Source organism: Protomyctophum bolini, assembly GCF_963924005.1.
Source record: "Protomyctophum bolini genome assembly, chromosome: 1".
Taxonomy (NCBI): domain Eukaryota; kingdom Metazoa; phylum Chordata; class Actinopteri; order Myctophiformes; family Myctophidae; genus Protomyctophum; species Protomyctophum bolini.
This window is the reverse complement of record NC_137862.1, coordinates 29,779,753-29,802,868: the sequence shown is the minus strand read 5'-3', so window position 1 is coordinate 29,802,868 and position 23,116 is coordinate 29,779,753. Positions and strand designations below refer to the sequence as shown.

The following is a 23,116-nucleotide window of genomic DNA, read 5'->3' as shown; positions in this document are numbered from 1 at the left end:
CGGACCACTGGTTGAAAACCACTGGTGTAAAGGGGGGGGGGGGGGTAAAAAGCGCAGACCAAGATCAGAGCCGACCTTCTTGGTCAACTAAGTATTAGTTTACTAAGTATAGAGGGTTTAGGTCACAAAGGGCCTGCAGTGAGTTGATTGTGTCATTCTTGGTGGCCCTAGTGGGTGCTCTCCAACTCTCCCAACGAAGCAGTGGGATCGTCTGTCAAACGGAGGCGTTTTAAAAAGAAGCCTGCATTGTTCAGGGTCTGAACCTTTAAACCATGACATAGGAGATTACACCATTCCATTGTAAAGACGTTGGCCACAGTCTGTGTGATCATATCTCAACCCTTAATGCCACATTGAAGTCTCAAAGAATAAAGACGTTTATGGCGTGAATAAGGCCCATGTAGACTGTGTGACATTATACTAGACTGTGACCATGTTCTGTAGGGGCCATTGTACGATAAAACCAAGCCTGGTGGTGGTACTGACCCTGACCTCACTACTGCGGCACCATACAACAGGTCAATCAATAGGCTACTGAATGCTGCTACGCACAAGACCTGGGTGCTGGTGTCACCGGCCTGCAGTGTGTGTGCATCATAGTGACATGTAGGACACAGTATGTAGAACAAGATTCATATGCTGTGTTATGTATTTGTTCCACTTTTACAGTGTTTATTACTGCAACATTTTTATGTGGTTATACTTTATATTGCTATATTCCTTGCACGATTATGAAATTATGACCGATCTCCGATTATTTGCAGGGTCATATCTGCCGATACCGATTCTGACCGATTCCGATATTATACAGAGGACCACAATGGAAACTAGCCTAGGCCCTATACAGTATAATAGCATATATACTCTTTTCCAAGTGTCTGTTTTCACAACTGAATGACACAAATTAAATGTAGATAAAGAAAAGTTTACTTTTACTTAAGATTACTTAAGATTTTACATCAGATTTATATTATTTTGATACTGATATGGCACTTTTATGGCCGATATGGCCAGTTCCGATTATGCTACCGATTAATCATGCATCTCTACTTTTTAATTTGTCTTTATCGAGGAGCCAAAGCCAAATAGATTTGCTTCTGAGCCTCTTCCTGAAGACCATCCCCCCCCCAGCAGTCTAATTGTTGACAAGTAGAAACTGTTCAAGAGTCTGGACTGGTGCTGCTCTTGCTGCTCATGTAGCGTTTGCCCGGCCGTGGGCACGGAAGTGGCTTGAACAGGCTATGGCTGGGGTGATGGATATGAAGGGAGGTGATGGATGTCCCTGCTAATGTTTTCAGCCTTAGCCACACAACGTCTCTCGTGTATTTCCTGGAGTGGGGAAAGCTCCCCTCCCACGATGCGCTGTGCTGTTCGCACTACTCTCTGCAGTGCTTTCCGTTCTGCAGCGGTGCAGTCCCCGAACCAGGCAGTGGTGCCGCTCGTCAGAACACTCTCGACCCCCAGGGGTCCTTGAGGGAGTTCCAGGGGGTTCCCAGCTAAATGATCATTTTGAACCAAATGGGCCCTTATGGGTCTGTAACTCTGAGTGTGTACAAATGGGTCCATTTGGTTCCATTTGTACACTCTCAGAGTTAAATTAACATTGATTTTACAATATAGCCTAAATTGGGGTCCCAGACACATAAATGCCATTAAATGGGGGTCCGTAGAACAATGCATGTCAAACTGGGGGTCCTTGAAATTAAACGGGTTGAGAATCACTGCTAGAGCTAAACATCTTCTCTTTATGAGGGGTGGTTAATCTTTTTCAAATGGGGGTCCGCGGGGCTAAATAATTAGTGTCAATTTGGGGGTCCTTTTGCATGAAAAAGTTTGGGAACCACAACCAGACTCCAGACAGTGGGTTAAAAGAGGACACAGTACTGACTGAGTGGACTTACTTTGCTGGTTAATGATTCCCATATCTGCCACGGCGTGGCGCTAATTCCCCCATGATGCTGTGCCTCATGGTGGATCTCATGCCCACTAGTCACACAGAGGATCAGTTTAGTTGAGTTCAGGTCTTTGTTGCTGCAGGTCAGACTTTACTCAGACGCTCCGGATCATTGGATTGGAGTCCAACACTACACAACACAACCCCCTTGCAGGCTTGTTGGTTTGTTGTTGCAACCCAACTTTTCTTTCTCCGCACATTTTGACGTCCAAACCAAACCAAACGTAAGTATTCTGGCTGATTTTAATTCCAACTGTTTCTGCTCATTATTTAATAACGCCTCAACCACCACCACCAGCCACCCGTTCGTTTCGTTTTGCATATACACTCGTGAAGTTGTTTCTTGGAACAAAACATTGAAAACAAGTGCTTATTTTTTTTGTTCCGTCTTGTGCGCGAGAACTTTACTTTTACTTTTTTAACGTTTTATAAATAGCTTTGACTCGGCAGTGACAGTCTGGGGTTGATGAGCGACTAAATACGCGATGATTAGTATCTGTATTTCCTTTATCAATGTTTGGTAAATTCACTTCTGGGCTGTTTTTAAGACGCTGGTGGTGATGTGGCGTGTGTGTGTGTGTGTGTGTGTGTGTGTGTTACTGTGTGTGTGTGTGTGTGTGTGTGTGTGTCCATGATTAGGACAGTGGTTCCCCAACTTTTTCATGTCAAGGAAGGACCCCCAAATTGCCACTAATAATTAGCCCGCGGACCCCCGTTTGAAAATATATGCCAGGGACCCCCCATATAAGAGAAGATTTATACGGTTCTAGCAGTGATTCTTAACCTTAACTTCAAGGACCACCAATTTGATATATGTAATAGTCTACGGACCCCCCATTTAATGGCATTTCTCTATCTCTGTGACCCCCAATTTATATTGTAAAATCAATGTTAATTTAACTCTGAGAGTGTACAAATGGAACCAAATAGTTTGTTCCATTTGTACACTCAAGAGTTACAGACCCATAACAAGGGTCCATTTGGTTCCTCATTTAGCTGGGGACCCCCTAGAACTCCCCCAAGGACCCCTGGGGGTCCCCGGACCCCACTTTATTGGACCACTGGACTAGGAGGTGATAAATGACACACACTTGAGACGACATGATGGCAAATAAAACATAGGCCTACATTATTATACTATTAACATTAAACTGCTGCTCATAATAATTAGTTATATTGTTATTGTTATTGTTTGTCAGAACGTACAAACTATTGGTGTAGTAGTCTGTCTGTCTGTCTGTCCCATTGTTTTCATTTCATTCAATGCAGTGGTTTCTTCTTAAACATGTTCATATCAAGGACTGATTGATCCCCAGCTAAATGATAGTTTGGAACCAAATGGAGTTATGGGTCTGACTCGGAGAGTCTACAAATGGAACCAAATGGACCCTTATGGGTCGGTGACTCTGAGAGTGACCACTCTCAAAGTCACAGACCCATAAGGGGGTCATTTACCACTCTCAGAGTTAAATTAACATTGATTTTACAATATAAATTGGAGGTCCCAGATATAGAAATGCCATTAAATGGGGGTCCCTAGACTAATACATGTCAAACTGGGGGTCCTTGAAATTAAACGGGTTGAGAGTCACTGCTAGAAGCGTAAAAGGGTCCCTGGCATATCTTTTCAAAATGGGGTCCACGGGCTAATTACTATTTTGTGTCAATTTTGGGGTCCTTGACATGAAAAAGTTTGGGATTGGACTCTACAACCTCAAGACACACACACACACACACACACACACACACACACACACACACACACACACACACAGCTGCGGGCAGCTTGCCTTCAACCTACCTATCATATCACAACAAACCTACTTGGATAGATACACATTTATATTTAGGCAGCTCTTCCATTTGAGTATTGATTGAACGTGATGGCCTTTTTAAAAGCCCCATGACCTGACCTGCTGTCATGTTTGTGACCGACCCGGCGCTAATGATATGTATGTGGGTCAGTGTGTGTTGTGTTGGTCACCAGCGAGGACAGATCATATCAGCCCTGAAGGGCAGTGGTTCCCAAAGTGGGGCCTGGGGACCCCCAGGGGTCCTTGAGGGAGTTCCAGGGGGTCCCCAACTAAATGATAGCTTGGAACCAAATGGACCCTTATGGGTCTGTAACTCAGAGAGTGTACAAATGGAACCAAATGGACCCTGACGGGTAATTTGACTCTCGGAGTCAAATTAACATTGATTTTACAATATCAAATTGGGGGTCCCAGTTCGTAGACTATACATAACTGGGGGTCCTTGAAATTGAACAAGTTGAGAATCTCTGCTAGAGCCGTAAAATCTTCTCTTATGAGGGCGACTGGCATATCTTTTCAAATGGGGGTCGATGGGCTAATTAGTGTCAATTTGGGGGTCCTTGACATGAAAATGTTTGGGAACCACTGCGTTAGTGCTGATATTATTATTACCAGATCAGATGGAATAAATACCTATTTATTTTTTATTTTATCACCACAATGTGAAAAATCAGACCTGTCTGAAGTGAGTGTTGCTGTACCTGTACTGTACTGTACTGTACTGTACTGTACTGTACTGTACAAGGCCTCCTCCCTGGCCTGTGTGTGTCTGTGTGTTAGGCTGTGCAACAGTGACACAAACGCTATTTTCGTGCTCGGACCCAGCCACACAGGTACACGGACATTGCTGGTTGTAGGAGTGGTTGCACCACTCAAAAAATCATGCCCGTGTGAACTGAGTGGTGCAACTCCCCTCTCTCCCCCCCACCCCCTCCTCTCCTCTCTCTCTCATTAGCAGGCAACAGTACAGTACTAATACTATCTCTCTCTCTGTTTCTGGCACAACAGCGCCCCTACTGGTACGGTAGTCATAGTCATACTGGTGCTCATGAACCAACACATACATAGGCACAAACATAGGTGAACACGGACATTGCTATTCCTTGGAGTGGTTGCACCACTCAAATTTTTTTTGAGTGGTGCAACCACTCCAAGGAATAGCATTTTTGAAGTCTGGGCTTTTACTTGCAAGTAACACAAGGTATTTAATACCTTGTGTTACTTGCAAGTAAAAGCCCAGACTTCAAAAATGTACTTGAGTATGGGTCCATTTGGTTCCATTTGTACACTCTCAGAGTTACAGACCCATAAGGGTACATTTGGTTCCAAACTATCATTTAGCTGGGGACCCCCTGGAACTCCCTCTGTAGGTCGGCCAAAGTTGAAATGGGCCTCAACTTAAGACTTAATTTGAGTCCCATTTCAACTTTGGCCGATTGGTTAATGTGTTTTTTTATTTTTATGATTTGTTTTTGGCTTTTCTGCCTTTATTGATAGTTACAGTGAAGACAGACAGGAAAGAGGGAGAGCGAGAGAGGAGAGACATGTAGCAAAGATCGTCATGAACGAACGGGACTCGAACGCGGGACACGCTGTCAGGCCAGAGCCTATATTATGTGGCATGCGGCTGGACGCACTAGTAACTAAAAGTTTCCAAATAATTGTAGTAGAGTAAAAACTACAATATTTGCCTCCTCCTCTGAGATGTAGTGGAGTAAAAGTATTGGGAAAATTGGGAGTTAAAATCGCCTGGAAAAGTACAGTTTTGAGTAAATGCATTTAGTTACTTTAGTTTACACTGACTTGGTCGCACATGAGTTGCGTCTCCCCGAGGAGAGCATCCTGTGTGTCAGGAGTGGACTAGCGGGTCTCTCTCTCTCTCTCTCTCTCTCTCTCTCTCTCTACACTCTTTTAGGTGGATCTTTTCTTGTAAATGTTGTCAGCATGGTTGGCTTTCCTCCAAACTGCAGGGCTCTCTGGCTGACCTAAATCACCTTTCCATACGCACGGGGGGGGGGGGGGGGGGGGTGTTCCTCTGTTGAATGAACAGCTGCTGGTGGTTATATCTTTCTGCTCTGCTCTCCGAGTTCTAGACGGACACACAGACAGACACACGGAATATTTATGTTACACCGTTTGGTTGTGAAATAGGTATTTCATCTTCACAGATTGCCTCATATGGTTCTGGTGTTAAGTTAAACCCATTAAAACCACGAGGTTGATTCTACAAATCGTCTCTTGTCGTCGGGTTGGACGTTACACCGTAATGTCCAAAACATTATGTTACTTTTCAGTAGGGTTGTCCCGATCACGTTTTTTGCTCCCGATCCGATTCCGTTCATTTGATTTTGAGACATACCAATACCGATCTTTCCCATACGTCGTACGCACAGAGACTTTTATAGATAGACAGAGAGGTGCCCGTGGGGCCTCCGCGGCGGTGCCCGGAATGATGCAAGTTGGAAATGCATGCCCCGCCCAGATATTATGTTTGTGTCCCTTTTATGCCCGACGTCACAATGATGTCCGATTTCTGTATGCGTCTCTCTGTGTCCCTTTATTCATATATATATATATATATATATATATATATATATATATATATATGGAGTTCTGTGTCACCCATGCCCAAATATGGAGTGTTTGTATGTCAGAACAGGACAGCTTATGGCGTTCTGTGTCATGGCCAAATATGGAGTGTTGTGAGGTCAGAACAGGCCAGCTCCATATATGGACACTGGGCACGGGGCCCGGTCCAGAGCCCGGGCCTTTTTGAGGCGGTTCTGGACAACCGTGTATCCGTCCGACCGACTCGACACCGGGCACTGCATCCCCTGTGGTGGGGTGGGACGCGTGTGTCGAATTTGAAGTCGGTGGGGCGAACAGAGTTACGTGGATTTTACAGATGACGTACACGCGTGCGTACCTAGAAACTTGCATTTATAGATGGATATGTTGAACTAACGTTATTAGCACAGTGTGGTGGAGCGGTGTACATTTTACACTACATGCATGAACATGTGGCAATTGTTATGCAATCCTCCTGTGAAAGGTGGAGGTTCCTTAACCACTTGATCCCTACCAGCGTCCCTGTTCGGAGCCAACAACATTTGGTGAACTGAAAATAGCCCATAGGTCTATCCACAAGCTCACCAAGGTGTTGTGTTGCCACTTCTTGTGAAGCTAGTAGATGGCTTGTATAGGGCATTACTATTTGACCTATAGTATATTATTATTATTAATTATTATATTATTATTAATTACTATTTGACCTATAGTATATTAGAGTACAAGGACCCTGGTCAAATACGTATACAGGGTTTACGCCATTCTGGACGGGAACACCTTTTTGGTGTTTTAAGCCTTATGTTATACTTTAGCTATTGAAAAATAGCAGATCTACAAGCTCGTAGCACAGCACAGAGTGCCACGCTACGAGCTTGTAGATCTGCTATTTTTTTTAATCGTGAAAATGTGGTACAAATCTTTGAATATATTTTCTTTCACAGCGAATGTTTTTAACTCAAATCTTTGCTTCCGGGTGGGGGGGGGGGGGTCCCTTTGGAAAAACATACTTTCAGATGGGGGTCTGGTCTGCGGCCAAATACAGATAATTCTGGGGGTCCTTGACATCATGAAAAAGGTTGAGCACCCACTGACATAGAAAGATAGGATTTTCAGAAATTAAGTGGTTAAGAGCATATAACTAATAATTTATTATGTAAGTAAAGCTGATTTAGATGCTTTTTATTCAATCGTTCATACATATTTGATTTATCACTGGAGAAGCTGCTCAGATTACGTAGCCGGGCTTGGCCTACAGCAGGTCGGTGAACAGACGTGTGAACGTAACCTGTTTATCCAGTTCAGTGGAATTACCCTGCAGGTAATTATAGGCCTAATAGGGTTACAACAACCACAAAACCCAGAACCCCTCCATTAGTGCACAATATAATACCGGTAGCCGTTCTTGTTATGATTTGTTTACCTTATCCTCAAACTAGCTAGTACAAAGTGTGGTCTCAGATTGTGCGTTATAGATAACTCTGTTTTGTTTACTAGGATTGTGCGTTTAGATAATGTAATGCTTCTGTTTTATTTACAAGACTGCAGTTGAGTATATCCCCCCCCCCCCTCCTCTGCTGTAGGGCACAAAGAACTCTGTGAGCTTTTTACGTACTCTCGACGAGTGTCAGATTTAAGCTAGTTGTCCGCGAGCGAGGGCATTGAATGAATAATGGTTTGACGTGGTGTCAGTTCATGACGAGCACAGACAAGTCCCTCGCTTCTTTCCACCACTCCCAGAGCCACAGACAAGTCCCTCGCTTCTCTCCACCACTCCCAGAGCCACAGACACAAGTCCCTCGCTTCTCTCCACCACTTCCAGAGCCACAGACACAAGTCCCTCGCTTCTCTCTCCACCACTCCCAGAGTCACAGACACAAGTCCCTCGCTTCTCTCCACCACTCCCAGAGCCACAGACACAAGTCTCTCACTTCTCTCCACCACTCCCAGATCCACAGACACAAGTCCCTCGCTTCTCTCCACCACTCCCAGAGCCACAGACACAAGTCCCTCACTTCTCTCTCCACCACTCCCAGAGCCACAGACACAAGTCCCATTTTACTCATTTTACGCTCTCAAGAGTTAAATTATTGTTAAACTTCTCTATTACTTAGTTTACAAGAGGTCTACACAATTAGACAATATAGAAGAATAGTTATTTTGATCAACGTTTCCCCATTATCTCTCCTAATGGTAAGACACCAATACAGCATGGAATTGTGGACAAAGTTGGCTAATGTTTTGGGTCTGAGAGAGGCTAAATGTCATCAAATGGTGGTTCCGTGGCTCAAATGCAGAATAAAGTGTTGAAAACCACATGCTAACTAGCGTCATGTTCCTAATATCAGGCCTGCTTACTGTGGATTGTAGAATGACCCATGTGCAGAATAGATTTATAAGTATTCCACAAATCTGTTAAAATGTGCTGTAAGGTGTCCCTCAGCGGAAAAAATGAAGTTTGCGGGTTGTTGTTGTTGAGTTACAGAGAATTGTAAGGCTGGTGTATTACTCGTGGGTCAAGTTTCTCCTTTTGTTGCTGCTGAGAAAATAGTGTCTGAAAGCAGCCATTGTTTTGGTGGAGGACTCCAGTTGGGGCCCTGGTGTTAGGGGGGGCGGGGGTAGTTGAGGAGGGGTGTCCGTTGAGTGGTCTGTCGTCGGCTGGGGAAAGTGGGAGTACTTGTCAGTCAAGTTGTGTGTGTGGACGTTAAATGTCTGATAGCTTAATTTATACTTCCAACATGCGGGGGTGTGGCTTAATCCATTCAGGATGTATACCCCTTTTGGAGTTTGAAGCATTATATTATACTTTAGCTATTGAAAAATCGTGAAAATGTGGTGCAAATATATGAAATGCCTAATTTTACACTTGCTGAATATAACAGATCTACAAGTTCACAACACGTCGCGCTGCAACGCGTTGTGAGCTTGTAGATCAGCTATTTTCAGCATGCAACCAAGTGTACAATTACTTGTACTGGATCTCTCGTCCACTAGTCCCTTCCTAACATTTTAGTCTAGTTTGTATTTGTTGACGAAATTGTCAGTGTATTCAGTCTTGGTTTTAGTCATCGCAGCTTAGTTTTAATTTAGTTTCCATTTAGTTTTCGTCAGTGAAGAAAGGTAGTCGACGAACATTTTTCGTATTAGTTTTAGTCGACGAAATCAACACTGGAGAGAACAGATCTACAAGCTGCGTACCGACGTGTCACAACATGTCTGGGCTGGACCAGCTGAATGCTGATGAAGTTCCCTCCCCTCTGGTGGGACACGACAACATTTAGATCACAGGCCGGCTGATGTTCAGTTGTTCACATACTAAAGGAGGAGGACACCAATAGAACAAATGCATATATATATTTCTAAAAAGAGAAAAAAACAACACAGTCCATTGTCAGATTAAATTTAAAGCCGTTTGCTGGATAAGTGGTTGTTGTCATACTAGTGTGAGTTTTGAAAACAAAAGGGTTTATTGTTGTCTTGTTGTGTTCCCCCGCACTCCTCCAGAGTCTTGGAGAAAAGAAAAAAAAACACATTTTAATTTTAAAGCGTGCGTGCGTGCGTGCGCGCGGACTGCAGCCAAAATCTATTCAGATTTGTTGCCATATCCAGAATGGAATCCGATTTGTTTTATGAAGTCTGAACAGAAACAAAAGTCACATGGAAGTTTAGCAACATTCAGAGTTGGTTTCAAATGCAACTGGTTTCAAATGCAACGCTCTAACCTTCTCTAACCACCTACAGTAAGTCACATATCTGTCTGTCCACTAGGTCGTGACCCAAGTGCCACTCAGTGTTGTTTTTGTCGACTAAAACTAAGACGACAAATTGTTCGTCGACTACCTTTTTTCACTGACGAAACTAAATGAAAACTAAGCTATGATGACTGAAACTAAGCTAAATGTATTGACAATTTCGTCAACAGATAAAAACTAGACTAATATGTTAGTGAGGGACTAGTGGACAAGAGATCCAGTATGTCATTTTACACTGAAAATAGCCGATCTACAAGTTTACATTGTGAACTTGTAGATCGAACATTGTGAAGTGTAAAATCATTACGACAAGGCCCGCCAAAATACATTGTAGTCGACTAAATCAACTGTAGATTTAGTCGACTAAAACCTTATGACATTTAGTCGACTAAAACTAGACCAAACACTAAAACATTCTGGGTGACTAAAATGTGACTAAAAACTAAATGAAAACTATTCAAGAGACTATGACTAAAACTAAAATCGAAATTTGCTGCCAAAAACAACACTGGTTTTTACCAGAACCTAGATCTAAACAGTAGTTAGAAATCAAGTCCAGTATTGATGAGAGAGCAACCTGCTGAGCAAGCAGTTACAGGCACTTTCTGACATGATACAGTATGATGATGTATCACATTTCTATGATGTCACCCTGGAGCCTAATAAATATTTGATGCGCTTTGTAACACAGTGGAAGTGGGACCAACATGTCCTCATCCCTCCCTTTGTGTGGACTTCTTGTCTCTCTCTCTCTTTCTCACTCTCTCTCTCTTTCTCACACACACAATTCATAAGGACCCTTTTTTTACACACACACACACACACACACACACACACACACACACACACACACACAAATCCCCATTTAGACCAAGCGATAGAAACCTGCCCTTATTGCTTAACACGTTTATTCCTCTATCTGAGCCCTGTTGCGTCACTTGGTTGGTGCAAATAGACCAGTCGGTTGTGCCTGGTACAGGCCGGGGGGGGGGGGGGGGGGGGGGAGCTAAGCAAACAAAAATAGTGAAATGAATCATAATGAGACCAGAAGTGAAATCTCGTCATGTAAGCTTCTTTGATCCTGCTTTTTATAGGTCGTCAGGAAAAGCTCATTTGGTGATAGTGTTAAAAAACGGAACAGATCTGTCTGTTGTGAATATGGGTGGAACTATTGATTGAAGTACGGTAATAATGGATGGCGATAATTGTACGATCAATTGATAAAAAATTATCAATTTGGGGGGAAATTTGAAATGTCTTAATTAACTTTCCTTTTTTGTTGTTGAAATTACATGATCTATACAAGGCAAAATGTGCAGTAGATTGGCTAGTGTCACTACTATTGTCTGACACTGTTGTGTGTGTGTGTGTGTGTGTGTGTGTGTGTGTGTGTGTGTGTGTGTGTGTGCGTGCCGCTCGCCTAATCTCACAAGCTACAAGGCCCATAAGCATCATATTTATTGTGCTTGCTGCCAGCAAGGCAAGGATCTCAATATATAAAAAAGGCCAAAGACAACCATGTCATTTCTTGTCTATTAATATGCTATGCCATGTATGGATCATGAATCATCAACACTACTAGCCAATGACCTCCTTACCCTTTTGGCTGCAGGCGTGCAACAATACTTGGATCATGGTTGATAATCTTTGCATGAAAGAATTCTATTTTTCAGACAATCTCTTAGTTACACCAACATTGCTTTTTTGTGAAGTAGCCTACTAGTGTTGATGTTATTTGGCGAAGACTGTAAAGATTGCAGTTAATGATATCATACTGTCTTATGGAGTTGTCACTCCCTGTGAGGCAGTGAGGCTGCTTTCATTTGCACAGCACTCACTCAGGCAATTTGATTTAATATATTTCTGATTCCATTTTGATTTATACGTGTAGCTTGTCTTGTGTATACATCAACACATTATCACAGTACTATATTCTTTGACTGTTTTAAAATGTGTGAGAGATAGAGGGAGACAGTGTATCGATCGCTAAGCAAGTGAATGGACTCACTGAAACCAGTGTTGTTTTCGTCGACTAAGGGCCGATTCATACTCGGCCCGCTGTTTCGGCGCTGTAGTGCCGAAATGATTTCGGCTCGTCAGAAATTTTCAGTAGCACCGAAGAGCCGACTTTAGAACGGTACCCGCCCCCCCCCCCCGAACCTCAAATGACGTCACATTGTAGGCTCTACAGAGCCGAACCGACTTTTATTCTGCTCTAAAATAGGAGTATGAATCGGCCCTAATACTATGACGAAAAATGTTCGTCGACTACCTTTTTTCACTGACAGAAACGACATAAAAACTAAATAAAGACTAAGCCATGATGACTAAAACTGACTAAATATACTGACAATTTCGTCAACAAATTAAAACTAGACAAAAATGTTAGGAAGGGAGTAAGGGACTAGTGGACAAGAGATCCAGTATAAGTTATTTTACACTTGCATGCTGAAAATAGCTACAACGACCACTGCATCAAGGCCCGCCAAAATACATTTTTGCAGACTAAATCAACTGTAGATTACTAGACTAACACTAAAACATTCCAGGTGACTAAAATGTGACTGAAACTAAATGGAAAACTATTAAAGAGACTAAAATCAAAATTTGCTGCCAAAAACAACACTGCTTGAAACTCAGTGAGGCGATGACAGAGAGGCATGGAGGTCCACAGATGGTCTGTGGTGCCCCAACGACCCTCCTGGGCTACGGGATAGGTGAGGGGTGAGGTGAGAGAAGCAAGTGTGGCACGTGGAATGTTTGCAAGTTTCATTGGTTCCTAGTTATGCCGGAAACTGGTGACCTAACAAATTGTGTTACTCCAGTCAGTGGCCCCTGTTCATAGAGTGGCAAGTCCATCAACATATCTCATTATGATTTCATAATATTAGCCTATGCACTACACAACTGTATGGAGTTACACACAGAATTATAGTCTGCGGCGGTGGCTATGGGGTAGAGTGGCTGGATGGTAACCGCAAGGTTGCCAGTTTGAACCCGGGCTCCCTCAGAGTTGGTGTCGAAGTGTCCTTTAGCAAGACACTAAACCCCTAATTTGTTCCTGATGTGCAGGTTGGTGCCTTGCATGGTTTCCGCCGCCATCGGTGTATGAATGTGTGTGAGAATGGGTGAATGTAATGCACAATCTATGTAAAGTACCTTGGATAAAGGCGCTATATAAATGCACCATTTATTTACCATTTATAGTTATATCATGATGGTCCCTTTTTTAAAGATTGTTTTTGTGGCTTTTCTGCCTTTATTGATACAAGTGGAGATTGACATGAAAGGGGGAGATAGAGATGTGGAGAAGTAGTAGTAAAGTAGCCTTGCCGAGCCATGAGGCCCATAGGGTAGGAGCCTATCTCCTGTTTCTGTAGCGTGAGGCAGCTTGATGTACAAGTACACCCCCTGGACATGACGCTAGTATGTCGCAGGGACTTACCCCCAATCCAACCCTTGATGCTGAGTGCCAAGCAGGGAGGCATTGGGTCCCATTTTTACAGGTATGACCCGGCCAGGGCAGGGTTCGAACCCCGACCTCCCAATCTCAGGGTTGGACACTCAAACCACAAGGCCAATGAGCTGGTCAAGATGTGGATGGAGAGACATGCAGCAAAGGTCGTCATGAACGGGACTCGAACACGTGACACGCTGGCATGCACCCTGGACCGCTAGGCCAGCAGGCACCCCATGATGGTCCCTTTAGTTGGTATTTCTTATTTTCTTTCATAGACTGACTGACAGCCTGTTGACGCTTACATATTATTTTTATATCAAATTGGGACAGGCTCGGGCCACTCACTGTCATTTAAACTCCCAGGCTATCAGCATTCTTTATCACAGTCTTTACCCCCATTGTCCTGTGCTTTTTCATATATGTGCACTTCATTCATCTTCAGTCACATGACCCAGACAAGATGTAATCTTATCAGATAGGACTTTTCTGTTTGCATGTGGGCTGTCAAAGCCAGAAAGTAGTTTTTGTGCGACTCTGTAGGCGTTGCGCAAAGACCCGCCCGGCAGCACCCTCAGAAGCAAAGATTTGAGTTAAAAACGTTCGCTCTCAAAGAATATATATTCAAAGATTTGAGTTAAAAACGTTCGCTCTCAAAGAATATATATTCAAAGATTTGCAGCACATTTTCAGCTATGTATGTATGTATGTCCATCTCAGCATGGATGAGCATGCTGAGCACGATAACTGTCATTTCTTGACTGTTTCGGATGCGGATGTCTTGTCTGTCTGTCTGTCTGTCTGTTTGGACGCGGGAAAGCTCGCCGGAACCGGACCAGCCCCCTGGGCGAGTTCCTGGGCGTCTGGATGTTGCCCCCGGGGACCCCCACGGCCCACACACTACAGTTGCGCCGCTCACTTCACACAGGTGTGATTTAAAAAAATTTTTCAATAGCTATAACTAAAAATACATTGCATGTATCCTCAGTGATGTATCCTGAGGTCAACAGGGTTTCGGGTCTTCCAACATCATACCCCTCACTCAGGCGACCCAGCCGGGGTGATCATGTCCCGACTTACGTCCCAGTAGCTACCCTACCCAATCATGGGTTTAGCTGGGTACCCCCTGGAAGCACTGCTGTACGGTATAAGATTTAGGTTTGTTGTACTGTTGCCTTCGTACGTTGTGTGGCAAGGTCGGTCGGCTGACTTGGACATTATTAATTAATGCTTGCAGATACTGGATCTGATTAAAAACGTTTGAGAGCCACTTGACGCCAGTATACATATTGTGCCGTAGCCCAAGTAATACCGATCATCAGTGTTATTATTCATAAACCCCAGCCTTATTATGTTTATAGGTGAATTTAGGAGAGCTGATTTTAAGACTTAAAAACATCACGCTTTATAACATAAGACACTGTGACACACTGTAGCTTGAAATGCATTTAGCAGACATTACAATCTCTAGACTGCCGCAGTGGGGTGACCTGAGATTCTGGCCATTTCTGGCTGTTCTGTTGTTTATAGTCTAATACTTTCCAGCTGTCCAGAATCACCGCCTAGAGCCCCCTCAACACACACACACACACACACACACACACACACACACACACACACACACACACACACACACACACACACACACACACACACACACACACCATCTCTCTCTTTCTCTTTGTCCCCCCCCCAAAAAATGTGCACAACTAAACTACTGTTGTGACGGTAACCCATTTACTGCACCAGTAGGAATATGGGTCAGCTGCCTGCCCTTATCTGGCTCCACAACACCAGCCCCCCCCCCCCCCCTTTATTTCACCCAGATTTCCATTGACCATTTGCAGACCGTGGCCATGTTTGGAAGCACTCGTTTTCAGTAAAGCAATGTCCTGCTGCCTCTTGCATTATGTGCTAATTATAAACAGGTGGTACACAGCCTACAGGGCAGTTGAGTGATATCTAACGAGCACTTCCAAACTGCAGCACTTAGAAATAAATAAATAAATAAGGACACAAAGTAGCTCATAACATGTCTACAGTGGATTTTTATGAAAGAGAATAATTCAAGATTTCCGTACAGCTGCAAGGTTGGTGAGTTTGACATTGTTTAATACAATTAGATAGGACTTTTCTGTTTGGATGAATGGGCTGCCATTGGAAGTTGCACCTTGCCATTAACTTATATGGTAAGATGGTCGCGGTCTGCATATGGAGAATAGATGTATTGGAGAGTGAGTTACTGTGTTTTGATTATCTTCGCCAGGCTGAAGGCCCGGGGGGGGGGAGAGATTATCGTGTGTGTGTGTGTGTGTGTTTGTCATTCGTTAAGGACATTTTGAAGATGTTCCATTCAAGATATTCTGAAAATTATAACTTGTACATTATTGCAATTAACAAACTTTAAAAGGTTTATTGTCGGGGTGGGTGGCAGTGGCTCAGGGGTAGAGTGACCGGATGGGAACCGCAAGATTCCCAGTTTGAACCCTGTGGGCTACCCCAGAGATAGTGTCGAAGTGTCCTTGAGCAAGACTCTGAACCCCTAATTGCTCCCGATGTACAGGTTGGTGCTTGGTTTCCTCCGGCATCCGTGTGTGAATGTGTTTGAGAATGGGTGAATGTAATGCACAATCTATGTAAAGGTGTGTGAATGCGTGTGTGTGTGTGATGGGTGAATGTAATGCACAATCTATGTAAAGGTGTGTGAATGTGTGTGTGTGATGGGTGAATGTAATGCACAATCTATGTAAAGGTGTGTGAATGCGTGTGTGTGATGGGTGAATGTAATGCACAATCTATGTAAATGTGGGTGAATGCGTGTGTGTGAATGGGTGAATGTAATGCATAATCTATGTAAAGGTGTGTGAATGCGTGTGTGTGTGTGATGGGTGAATGTAATGCATAATCTATGTAAAGGTGTGTGAATGTGTGTGTGTGATGGGTGAATGTAATGAACAATCTATGTAAAGGTGTGTGAATGCGTGTGTGTGATGGGTGAATGTAATGCACAATCTATGTAAATGTGGGTGAATGCGTGTGTGTGAATGGGTGAATGTAATGCACAATCTATGTAAAGGTGTGTGAATGCGTGTGTGTGATGGGTGAATGTAATGCACAATCTATGTAAAGGTGTGTGAATGCGTGTGTGTGAATGGGTGAATGTAATGCACAATCTATGTAAAGGTGTGTGAATGCGTGTGTGTGATGGGTGAATGTAATGCACAATCTATGTAAAGGTGTGTGAATGCGTGTGTGTGATGGGTGAATGTAATGCACAATCTATGTAAAGCGCCCTGGATAAAGGCGCTATGCCTCACTCACACATAAGACACACGCAAGACACATTGTGTCTTGCATGTTGGGAGTGTCATGGCCGCCTCAATGCATTTCCAATGGGAGTCACATGGTTTGAAGACACAACATTGTTGCATGGCTGTCTGTCTTCTTCTGCCCTTTCTCATTGGAAATGCATTGAGGCGTTGGCTGATATTCCACACATTGCTTGTACAGTACAGTGCAATGTGTTTCATAACAGCGGCACTGTCATGACAACTGAATAATTTCCCACCTGGGACTAATTAACCTAATGTATGGAAACGTAAATGTAATGTATGGAATACGAGCCAATATAGGGCTAATGTTTATCATACACTGACTGTACCTATTGCCTTCCTACTGTACTGTACCTACAAGCAGCTGTTGTGCCATTCTGGACGGGAACACCCTTTTAGTTATTGAAAAAGAGCAGATCTACAAGCTTATAGCGCGGCACCGAGTGCCGTGCTATGAGCTTGTCTGGGAACAACATTCTTTTTTTTCAGATGGGGGTCGGCGGCTAATTACATATTGTTTTTGGGGTCCTTGACATGAAATAGTTTGAGAACCACTGATATAGGAACATGAGGTTTTTCATAAAGTACACTTATAATGCATGCAATGATAAAGGGACAACAATGGGCAACAACAATGGAGGATAAAACAATTAAGTCAGTCTTCTAGTCCATTATTGTTTATCATATTATTATGATGTATTAAAACTAAAAGAAGTACAGGATGAAAATGGCAGCCCTCAGTCCTGATGGCAGGCCCTAACCACACCAAAGGGTCAAGACTGTTTTAAATGTCTTGTTGCACGTTGGCCCATGTTGACCCTAGTGATTTAACACGTGGAATTCAATGGCCCAAACCACACCAAAGGGTCGAGACGGTCTTAGCGTTAACTTCTTGCAACCATTTGGACCCAAGGAGTTGCATGGTGACCCTTTGGTGTGGATAGGGCTTTATTCAAAATGGATTATTCTATAAATTGTGGATCATGGTAAATTAAATTCAGTGGTTGAACGTTGGGTTACCTGAAAACCTACAGTATTAGGCAAACATTTCAAATTCGAATTATGCTTTAACCCATTTAGATCTCAGGACAATTCTTCAAAATGTCTACTAAATCCTAACCGTTTTCTTAAAACCCCATTTTTCTATGTCAGTGGTTCTCAAACATTTTCATGTCAAGGTCCCCCAAATTGGCCGCCGATCCCCATCTAAAAATATGTTGTTCCAGGGACCATCCAGAAGCAAAGATTTGAGTTAAAACATTCGCTCTGAAATAATCTATATTCAAAGGTTTGTGCCACATTTTCACGATATAGCAGATCTTATAGTGCCGCGCTACAAGCTTGTAGATATTCTATTTTTCAATAGCTAAAGTATAACATAATGCACCAAAAGGGGTTCCCGCCCAGAATGGGTTAAGTAGCATGTGACATGTCAAACTATAAGGGTTATTCATGTTTCCGAATAAATTGCAAGCATTAGTTCCACACGAAAACCACTCCCTGGGCTAAAAACGGCCATAGCCGTCTTCATAAATGTGATGAGGTCATCACATTTGGGCAAGTGGCTATGGCCGGATCATAAAAAAACGTTGAACGATTACTAGTTACTATTGCAATTTCTTTTGGATCACCGCCTTTTTTTAAATCTTAGATTGGCCTATCTATCTACTGTATGGTGCTTCAGTTTCCCCTCCTCATAGCGTGCGGCGGTCACTCCGGTCAGATAGATTTCAGCCACGCTGAACTTTGCCCACAAGCCCACAGAGCATTTGTGGTGCCTGACTGTGTTGCTTTGCTGGACGGAGCACAGTGTTCAACTCTTAGGAATGAATGGGGTTTAAGAGCGCTAAGAAGTGTAGAGCTGTCACGAATTACAACATTACATAAACCAGTCTTCTCAATGTATGGCTAGTAGTATCCAGGGTTGGATGAAGTCAGTGTCGTGATCTTCAGATATGGCATTGGATAGGGCCATATATGGAGCGTGTCACGAGGCGTGACTGACTGACTGACGGACTGACATGCAATGCAGGTTTTCATGGTAAACTGTGACCTACGGTCACAATTTCCAGGAATGTCCACTGCTTCCACAAACGTATTTACCTCTGCAAAAGTACTGCAGCGTCCAAGTAGCCGACACAGTTGTGTTCAAATTAAATTTCATGTCTGTAGTAGAAGTGCACGATTATGAAATTATGACTGATCTCTGATTATTTGCAGGGTCATATCGGCCGATACAGATTCTGACCGATTCCGATATTATACAGAGGACCACAATGGAAACAAGCCTATAGGCCCTATAGGGGCTTGGCCCAAAGCCTGTTAATTAAGTATTAAATCAATCAATAAATAGCATATACTCTTTTCCAAGTGTCTGTTTTCACAACTTAATGACTATACTGAATGAGATGAGTACACAAATTAAACGTAGAATTGTTTTTAATTTTAATTTATTCTTTGCTGGTGAAAACCGATTAAATAATCTGTATAATTTTGAGACCGTTCCGATTCAGATATGGCTTTTTTATGGCCCATATGACCAATTACGACTATGCTACCGATGAATCGTGCATCCATAGTCCGTAGATCTAGCATCGTTATTCTGATTGTAATGCAGTGTTTTTGTTCCGTTTTGCAGATCTCTCTCATCATGGCGAAAGGCTGCATGATGGTGACAAAGTACTTCCTGTTTCTCTTCAACCTCATCTTCTTTGTGAGTATACTGGGGTATTCATGAATATTCATGAATGTGGTGGGTGTGTGAGGTAACGCTGCTCATTCATTAGGCACCCAAATCAGTTATTTGAGCATAAATCAGGCTTTTTTCCCCCTCCGTCCCTTTCTCTGTGTATGTCTGTCTGTCCTCTTAACTGTCTGTGTGTGTGTGTGTCTCTCTCTCTCTCTCTCTCTCTCTCTCTCTCTCTCTCCCTCTCCCTCTCTCTCTCTCTGTTAATTACAGTGCCTTGCAGATGTAATGCTTGAGTTGAGTCGTACTCTTTCACTACAGAGAAAATGAGTTCTGTGAACGAGGGGCTAGGATTAGGCTTAGAGAAGTGGTTTTCAACCAGTGGTCCGGGGACCACCCAGTGGGCCTTGAGGGGGTTCCAGGTGGTCCCCAATGCAGCTAAATGATGGAGAGTTGGTAACCAAATGGACCCTTCCAGGTCCATTTGGTTTCATTTTACGCTCTCAAAGAGTAAAATTATTGTTAAAAATCGACATTATTGAGTGGTGCATTATTTATGGAGCTATGTGGGTGGCTGGGTGGGCGGGTGGCTGGCTGGGTGGGTATATGAGCACGAAAGTAGCACAGTTGTTTTTCACCACCTGTGCGCAACCTAACACACACACACACACACACACACACACGCACATATTAACTGTATATATGATGATTTTGGGTGTGCCAGTACAGTACAGTGACAGTACAGTACAGTAGAGGAACCCCCACACAGTAACTCTGTCATTTCTCAACTGTTTTGGACGTGGGGCGGCTCGCCGGAATCGGCCCGGCCCCCTGAACTTCCGGGGACCCCCACACGGAGTTGCACCACTCACTTCACAAGGGTGTGATTTTTATTTATTTACAAGAAGTCGACACAATTAGAAGATCGTAGAAGAATTGTTATTTTGATCACCACATCAATACGGCATGTATTTGTGGACACAGTCTTATCCAATGACAACAAAATATTCAACGTTTTGGATCCGAGACGCTAAAATCTCATCAAATTGGTGGTTCGTGGCGCAAATGCCGAATAAATAATGGCCGTCGTACAGTGGCACAGATAAAATGAGTTGGGTTAGGCTTAGAGAGAGCGTCTCAGACGTGTGTGTGTGTGTGTGTGCATATTGTGAAGGCATGCACATTGCATAGCTTTGTAAGTGCACGGTCAGAGGACTATAGGGCTGCGACTATCGGATTATTTTCTTTTTCCATTAATCGAATAATGTTGAAAGTGAGTTATTTTAGCGAGCGATATCTTTTAAATAATCGACTAAACATGATCTGATTACTTAAGTCTGATTACTTATTTTATACCTCGCCGTATAACGAATGACGTTGTCATGCCGTGTGATGCTGTTGGACATTTTGGAACCGTTTGTGGACAATATTCTAATAAATTCTTCCCTCCAAATTGATTATTAATTATTATATATATGTTTTGTAATCAATTAAATTGATTATTTGAGTCATATTGACATGACTCTACATGTGTTCCTGCAGACAGAGGAGTCATATTGACATGACTCTACATGTGTTCCTGCAGACAGAGGAGTCATATTGACATGACTCTACATGTGTTCCTGCAGACAGAGGAGTCATATTGACATGACTCTACATGTGTTCTTGTTCTTGCAGCTGTTTGGAGCGATCATCATGGGCTTTGGACTGTGGCTGCTACTGGACAATCAGAGCTTCCTCGCTGTACTACGTAAGTGTCCTCGTCACCAGTGTTGTTTTTGGCAACAGATTTTAGTTTTAGTCATAGTCTCTTGAATACTTTTAGTCACATCTTAGTCACCCGGAATGTTTTAGTGTTAAGTCTAGTTTTAGTCGACTAAATATAAGATTTTAGTCTTAGTTTTAGTCATCATAGCTTAGTTTTCAGTTAGTTTCCATTTAGTTTTTCTCAGTGGAAGAAAGTAGTCTACGAACACTTTTCGTCTCAGTTTTAGTCGACGGAATCAACACTGCTCATCACCTGGCTTGAATATGTGACGTACTGTATTATAAATCCATGAGACAACAATAAATTGGACAACAATAAACCTGGCAAAAAGATTTGCGTGGATGCAAACTGACTTCAATAGACTGGTTATATTTAGTGGGACGTTTTACGTAGATTGTTAGATTTAAAAATGAGCTCTACTCTCCCTATCCTGGGGTTAACAAGTCAGTAGAAATATATTATCTACAACATTAGATCTGTGTTTTTATTGTTGCTCTTGTTTGTTTTGTATATTTATGGACCCTTTGTGTCGTTTTCAAAAGCTTCCATATTTATGAGCTCACTGTGAGCTTGTAGATCGCTATTTCCGCTGGAGACATTTTAGTGTAGGCCAGGGCAACTGATCTACTATAGAGCTCCGGGGGACCCCCATTTTTTTATTATATATATAATATATATATTTTAACCCATTCAGGACGGTTATACTTTGGCTATTGAAAAATAGAAGATCTACCCTACGAACTTGTAGATCTGTTATTTTTGAAAAAAACGTGAAAACGTGGCGCAAGTCTTTGAATATATATTATTTTAGAGTGAACGTATTTAACTAAAATCTTTGCTTCTGGGGGGGTCCCTGGAACAACACATTTCAGATGGGGGTCCACGGCCAATTACAGATAATTCTGGTGGTCTTTGACATGAAAAAGGTTTAGCACCACTGACACAGAAACATACGTTTTTCAGAAAACTGACATTTTGTAGAATCGGGTCTAAATGGGTTCATTAAATTCAACCTGTTGTAAGTATGGTCCTTATACAGTATGTTCGTTGTTTTCAGATTCATTTCTAAGCCATGTGGCGTGAATCCAATTGAACATGTTTTTGAGGCTGGATTTAAAGCCCACTGGGATTTCTCCCACTAATCCACTTGTAGCAACACATGTAGGGCAACCAATGGACCCATGATTAACACGCCGCAGGCTGTGCGTGTGCGTGCGCGCAGGGACGTGCACACATAGACATCAAAGGGGGCTTCAGCCCCTGCCCCTTTTTCTCGTCTGTAAAACAACTGCTCTCTCCAGACCACGAATGCAGCGTTTACTTTGGTTGAAGAAATGCAAATGCCCTCCTCTCCTTTCCATGCCATGCCGGAAGGCAGCATTCAGTCTCCTGAACTTGAACACAGTATTTTGTGTTGAACAAATTAGTTTAGAAATCCATATCGTACACCACATCTCCACTAGCGCTGGGTTGGGCCCTGAAAATAGCTGATCTACAAGCTGCTATTTTTGTCCAAAAGTGCCCTCTTACGGGATTTAAGCCCCTGCCCCTAACACTCTCTGCACGTGCGTGCGTGCGTGCGTGCGTGAATGTTTCGCTTAAGTGTATTTTCCATGGTTCCACAATGAGAACTGCTAAACACCGGTGTTGTGGTCTGGCTGTTGCTTCTGCCTCCATGAAAGATTCCACTATTGCTTCTTATGCCTCTGTAACTGTAACCACTGTAACTCTATCATCCCTGTTCTGGGCATACATGTCGTCATAACGGGGTGAAAATGGCAGATCTTT

At 43.0% G+C, this 23,116-nt stretch overlaps 1 protein-coding gene across 1 annotated transcript in view; it reads left to right on the top strand.

The window, feature by feature from the left end:
* Positions 1-2,011: 2,011 nt before the first annotated feature.
* Positions 2,012-23,116, top strand: part of LOC308318506 (CD82 antigen-like) — a 52,311-nt gene continuing 31,206 nt past the window's right edge. The window contains exons 1-3 of the mRNA XM_080768084.1: positions 2,012-2,178; positions 19,513-19,587; positions 21,238-21,310. Of these exons, the coding sequence (XP_080624210.1) occupies positions 19,525-19,587; positions 21,238-21,310 (136 nt within the window). The 5' untranslated portion in view covers positions 2,012-2,178; positions 19,513-19,524. The remainder of the gene's footprint in view (positions 2,179-19,512; positions 19,588-21,237; positions 21,311-23,116) is intronic.